The 7,004-nt window shown below is 38.9% G+C and overlaps 1 protein-coding gene across 6 annotated transcripts in view; it reads right to left on the minus strand.

Moving 5' to 3' along the window:
• Kansl1 (KAT8 regulatory NSL complex subunit 1) overlaps positions 1 to 7,004 on the minus strand; it is a 131,006-nt gene that overhangs the window by 17,817 nt on the left and 106,185 nt on the right. For all 6 annotated transcript variants that reach the window (XM_021211835.1, XM_029546414.1, XM_021211836.2 and 3 more), the window contains 2 exons: positions 3,516 to 3,631; positions 2,728 to 2,920 (listed from right to left, as the gene is read on the minus strand). In XM_021211835.1, the coding sequence (XP_021067494.1) occupies positions 2,728 to 2,920; positions 3,516 to 3,631 (309 nt within the window). The remainder of the gene's footprint in view (positions 1 to 2,727; positions 2,921 to 3,515; positions 3,632 to 7,004) is intronic.

Below are 7,004 nucleotides of genomic sequence, written 5' to 3' on the forward strand. Positions count from 1 at the left end.
GAACTCAGAAATCCACCTGCCTCTGCCTCCTGAGTGCTGGGATTAAAGGTGTGCACCACTACGCCCGGCGAAAACATATTCTTTTTAATAACTTCAGTTCTTTTGGTCTTGTTATCTCCTGAAGCCATTACAACCAGGTTTTCACTCATTTCCATTTATAGTAACTGTTCATTTGAGGTCTCTAGTAAAGCTGACCCAGCCAGTTTCATCTTATTTTATTTGTCAACAGCTGACCTGGACAATCACACCATCTTTCTCTTAGAAACCCCTCCATCACACTACACTTTGGGGGATCTTTTCCTTAGTCATTCTTGGTTTATTTTTTTCTTAGTTTTCATAGCTCTAAACTTTGAACTATTAAGAATTCATAGTCATACCTCTCCCTTATTTGAGGTCCCCAACACTCTAATTCACCATTCTGTATCTTTCCACACCAGATACAGGATAAATTGGGTAGTCTATTTAATGATTTGTTTCTGTCACTAGTAATTAGGTTATTTCATGAATAAGAATTTTTGGTTTTTTTTATCTAATATTGTATCATCAATACCTAGAAGATACTTAACTCACCAAAGTTCAAAAAGTATTTTACAAAAGAATGAATGTGTAAGAACAAAAGGATTCATAAAGGAAAAACTTACCAGCCAGGTACTCCAACATATATTATTACATAGATTTCATAAATTTCAAAATAAAATAAACTCTGCTATTCAAGAAATAAGCAATCAAAAATTTATCACAATTTTGGAGTCATCTCCATTTTCTGTGGTAATTAGAAACTGTACTGAAAGTTGGGCAAGATAGCATACGGCTGACTCCATTTTTAGGCCTCAGGAGGTAAAGGCAGGAGACCTAGGAGATAAAGACCAGGCTAGCTAGCAGAGACTCTGTTTCAAATCACAAAAAAAGCAAAAAACAAAGGAAGAAGGGAGGGATGGAGAAGAGCTAAGAAAAGATAATCTAGTGAAGGTTTTTTTTTTTAAAAGCAAACCTTCGTGGTTGGACAGATGGTTCAGCAGCTGAGTGTATGTTTAGCTCCTTGTTGAACTGGTAGTGAATATGGTAGTTTATAATGGTCTATAACGCAAGCCCAGGGGATCCAACATCCTTTGCTGATCTGAGGGTACTGTGTAACATGCATGATACACATTTTTTTTTCTTTTGCCCAGTGTAGTGACGCACGCCTTTAATCCCAGCACTTGGGAGGCAGAGGCAGGTGAATTTCTGAGTTTGAGGCCATCCTGGTCTACAGAGTGAGTTCCAGGACAGCCAGGGCTACACAGAGAAAGCCAGTCTTGAACCTCACTCCAAAACAAAAAAACGTTTTTTTTGCTTTAATATGTAATAGTTTTATATATATATAAAAACAAGAGTCTACTACAAACATAAAAATCGTACATACTATTGCATCTTTAAGTGGACTTTAATTCCATTTAATTTCCAGTGAATCAGAAGATCCCAGTTCATATTACTTAATGTATGTTATTTTTCATAATATTTGTATTGATTATTTTGGAATTTTACATCATGAACCTCAAGTCCACTCTTCCCAGTTGTCTGAGGCCCTCTGTCCTTGTGACCTACGTCCTCCCCACAAAAAAGCAGCAGCAACAGCATGCAAACAAAACCTCCAAAAACTCAAGTCCACTCTGTGCCCATCCACTCACTGCAGAACATGTTTAAACTCGCCAAACTCCTGGTGGCAAGGTCCTTATATACTACTGACTCCACCAGGCAATACATGCGGCACACATATAAACATTCAGGGAAAACAAGCACATTAAAAAAAAAAAAAAAAAAAAAAAAAAAAAAAAAAAANAAAAAAAAAAAAAAAAAAAAAAAAAAAAAAAAAAGCTCTTATAAAACCAACAATCTCAAAAGCAAGAGTCAAGGCTGGTGGTTCATACCTGTACACAGGAGGTAAAGAGGGAGTTTAGATCATCCTGGTCTACTAGAGATCTTGTCTCCAAATCAACATGTGGAAGGGAGAAGCCAGAGATGGCTTACTGCTCCACATCTGGTTGTTATTTTTGTTGGTTTACTTAAGACAGAGCCTTATGTAACTTCGGACGCCTTCAAATTTATTATTTAGTTTTTCGTCAAGGCTGACCTTTTATTTTTTTAATTTTTTTGTTCTTTTGAGACAGGGTTTCTCTGTGTAGCTCTGGCTGTCCTGGAACTCACTTTGTAGACCAGGCTGGCCTTGAACTCAGAAATCCACCTGCCTCTGCCTCCTAAGTGCTGGGATTAAAGGCGTGCGCCACCACATCCAGTTAAAGGCTGATCTTTTAACTCCTGATCCCGCCACTATTTGTTATGTACTGGTACTGTGCAGGCGTGCCCCACCATGCCAGGCTTAAAACTTCCAATTTCATTGAGAACAGTAAAGATGAGGAATTCCCCTTCAAAGTGTTCATGGCAGAATTTAAACTCTTCCATTTGTTTTGAAACTCGAGCCAGTTTTCATATCTGCTTATCATGGTCTATAACCTTCCTATGAACAAAGCACAATGATACATATAAAACTATCACTTTAAACATGGTATGCTAACTCAAAATTTAAAAGAATTAAAAATAAAAAAATAAAAAAGGCAAAGCAGCTACACCAAGTCCTGCGTAGCAGGTTAGGATTCAGTAGTTTTGAAGGTTCCCAGGAGAACTGGGGGGCTAGCCGACTCTGTAGAGTATCAAAGCTGACAGCAGCTGACTGGCCCTCTGAGCACCTACCTTCTTAGAGAGAGGAACACTGCTGCCAGGCCTAACAAGCCTCCGTTTCTTACAGGTCAGTACAGGCCGGGTTCGGGCTGCGACACACGTGCCATCAGATGAAGAAACTAAATTCAGCCGTTGCTTTTTATGTAATTGTTCCTCAGCATCAGAGCTGTCACCTGGAACTTGGTCTGCCAGGACAGGCTGAAGACTACAAAAGGGGAGGAAGATACTTACTCTTCAGAACACAGAGGAAACAAAGCCTGTAATGTGGGCTCCATCTCCTGACTTTCAAATGTTCACAGACACAAACAGGTCAACTCTGGATAACAATGCACATTAATCTAAGTGTGTTAACACTTCCTCTATGCTTAGTCAGGAGGCTGTCAGTGCACAGTATCTATTATGTCTGCAAAGTGCAAAGGTCAATTTTCTTCCGTAATACAAATGTGACTAACAAAATGTAAGAAAACAATTTTGCAAATATTACTGAGCAGTCTTAAAGACAGTTCTATGAATAATGAATTCTAAGGATAATATATATTCATATGCTCATGGAACCTATTAAGAACCTTCAAATAATTTGTAGGACTTTGTTTTATTCCATGGCCAGTCCCTTTTAGACAATGGTAGGTACAAGGGATTGCATGAACATACTAAATAAAGTATATTTGGCATAGTATAAAACATATAAAGTATGAATGAGTGGTAGGGTTTTTCCAGTCTTGTCTGGGAATAACTAGGGGCTACAAATTCAACATTTATATGAGTATTAAGTTTGAGAAGTAGAAGAGATAAAACATTACCTGTTAACAACTCCATTGACAGGTCTCAGTGCTCCACATGATTTGGTAGACAATGACTCTGTAATATTACTAACAGGGATACCATGGTTTTCTGATGGCTGAGAAACAGACTCAATCTGAGTAAAGGAAAGAGACAAAACACATTAATATTTATCTCAGCAGAGCCAGATGGTGGTAGTGCATGACTTTAATCCCAGCACTTGGGAGGCGGAGGCAGAGGCAGAGGCGGATAGATCTGAGTTTAAGGCCTCCCTGGTCTACAGAAGGAGTCCCAAAACAGCCAAGGCTACACGAAACCCTGTCTCGAAACAAACAAAACCAAACCCCATTTATCCCAGCATCACCACTTCACTGAAATTTCTGACAGTGAACTTCAAAACCAAACCAAACCAAACCATGACGGGAATAAAGTAATCAAGAAAATTAGCTCTGGAGAAAAAAGGAACCCAAAAGGAAATTTCAGTATTTTTAACGTTAGATGCTATAAAAATTTGTTTTTCAAAAACTGTTATTTTATTTCATAGTGCTGGGAATCAAAAACAGTGCCCAGAACATGTCTGACAAATGCTGTAACACAGATCTAGGATCCTCAGTTGTATTTTATTTTAAAATAGTTCTATGTGGGGATGTATGGATGGACACAACACCCCCCCCCCCACACACACACACACACACGCGGCGCACATCTGGCTTCCCCCCCACAGAGACAGGGCGCCTCTATGTAGCCCTGGCTATCCTTGACCTTTAATACACCAGACTGGCCTTGAATTCAAAGATCTGCCTACCTCTGTCTGAGTGCTACTACCCAGATTACACACATTATTTTTTGACAAAAAACTAAATTAAAATCTCAAATGATGACTGGGGAGATGGATTAGTTAGTAAAGTGCTGGCCAAATATGTGATAACCTGAGTTCAGATCCCTGAACAAACACTAAGCTCAAGTAGTTCTCATAAAGAAGGTAAGTGCAGAGACTAGAGACCCACACCCTTAATGCCAGCACTTACACAATAAAACATTAACTCAAACCAAACAACCAAACCAAACCAAACAAACAACCCCCCACCCCCACCCCACAAATCAAGAAAAGACTATTTACTACTCTTACAGTGTAGCACTCATATCTAGTGTCTCACAACTACTTGTAATTACAGACTCAGGGAATTTGACTCCCTCTTCTGACCTCTGTAGGCACTGCACTGATGTGAAAAACCGCACTCAAGACACAAACATATACACATAATTGAAAATAAAAAAACAGAAATAAGAGGCTAGAGAGATAATTCAGAATTAAGATTATTGAATGTTCTTTTAGAGGACCGAAATTTGATTCCCGGCATACACATGTCAACTCAAATCATCTATAGCACTAATTCCAGGAGATCCTATGCTCTCTTTTGGTCTACGTAAGTAACAGAAACTCATGTGGTGCACAGAATTACATGGATGAAAAATACTCATATACATAAAAACATTAAAATCACACCCTAGAAATGTGGGTAATGTGAATATAGTTGGAAAGACAGACAGGCAGATTCTTGGAGCATGCTGTTCTGCCAGCCTAGCTCAATCAGCTGAGTGCCAATCCACTGAGAGACACTATCTCCAGAAAGAAACATAGTTACTAGGACATCCGATGTTGCCTCCTGCCTCAGCACTTATATGCATACACATATGCACCCACCTGCACACATACATACAAATTTTTCTTTCTCTTTTTTTTTTTCGAGACAGGGTTTCTCTGTATAGCCCTGGCTGTCCTGGAACTCACTCTAGACCAGGCTGGCCTCGAACTCAGAAATCCGCCTGCCTCTGCCTCCCGAGTGCTGGGATTACATACACACAAATTTCAAATGAATGTAATCATCTCCTAATGTTTTATTTTCTATCTGTTTCTATGGATCAAACCCAGAACCTTGTGCATGATAGACTAACAATTACCTTTGGAGAAATCAAATATATATTTAGGATACAAATAAGGGAGCTCTTTAAGGAAACTCCATTAAATATAAAACAAATTTTATATTTACAGGTTATATATACCTCAAGAAAGGTGAGAGAGCTAGGAGTATGGTGATAATCCCATCATCTAGGAGGTAAAAGCAGGAGAGAAAACCAAGTGGAGGTTGGAGTGAGGAGTGAGTAGATCTGTTGTCAATCATATCTTTGAATTATAGGCAATAAAGACAGGAATACAAATAATAATTGATTCTGGAGTTGCAGGGAAAAAAAACCACATAAATACAGTGATTGTAGTTTGATTCTTTACACTCAGAATTAGCTCTGGGGTATTCTGAATTTCTTTTAATTTCTAAGATGCACTTAATAGATAGATCAATGATCCAAGGTAGCAGGGTTCCCAACCCACTCCCACTGCTATAGATTAGTATATCTAATCCAGTGTTTTTCAACCTGTAAGAGCCCTTTGGGGGTAGAACAACCCTTCCACGGGGGTCACCCCTAAAAACTATTGGAAAACATATATTTACATTATGATTAAAAATAGTAGTGAAGTTACAGTTATGAAGTAGCAACAAAAATAATTTTATGGTTGGTTGCTCCATAAAAAAAAGAGCACTGGTTGCTCTCCTATAGGGCATGAGTTCTCATATGGTGGCTAACAGTTCTCATATGGTTTTAACTATGGTTACAACGGATGTGACACATTTTTCTTGTCTCTGTGAGTACGTAACACATGTGTTAAACAAACATACATGCAAACAAAACTACGCACATAAATAATTATGATTTAAAAATAACATAAAAATCATAAGAGTATTAGAGAACTATTTTAAAATTTCCTTTACAACTGGGTAACTATATGTTGCATGGTGACATAGCCTATAATCCAAGCATCAGGGAAGCAGAGGCAGAAATATCAAGAGGTCAAGCCATACTGAACTACAGTCAAACCAGGTCACAAGAAAAAAACCAGATATGCCCAAATAGTCTCTGAAATGCTTGTGAAGATTTACTATCTACAAGGTATCTGAAAAAGTACAAATATTATAGCAAGAAAAAGTAATGGGAATTGACAGCACAGGCCTGTGCAGCATGGGGAAGGGATGAGAGGACCAGGAGTTCAAGGGCATCCTCAGCTCTATGAAACCCAGTCCCTACCACCCGATCCCACTCTCTAAACCCAAACAAAACAAATATGGGGCAGGGGCACCATGAAACACATGAGAAAAATTTAAGGTTTAGGTTAGTATTAACTAGAGGATGTATGACTGTTTGGTTTAGTAAACTATTTGTGGGTATGTACAAACAGGCAATTTCATATCCATTTAAAACATAGCCACACATGGTGTTGTGAGGCAGAAATAGGAAGATTTCAAGCTACAGGTTAGCCAGAATTACTACATAGGAATTGGAGCCCAGCTTATGTTAAAAATCTGGTCTCAGGCCAGATGGTGGTGGTGGTGGCGGTGGCGGTGCATGCCTTTAATCCCAGCACTTGGGAGGCAGAGGCAGAGGCAGGCGGATTT

Source organism: Mus pahari, chromosome 14, assembly GCF_900095145.1.
Source record: "Mus pahari chromosome 14, PAHARI_EIJ_v1.1, whole genome shotgun sequence".
NCBI classification, from domain to species: Eukaryota; Metazoa; Chordata; class Mammalia; order Rodentia; family Muridae; genus Mus; species Mus pahari.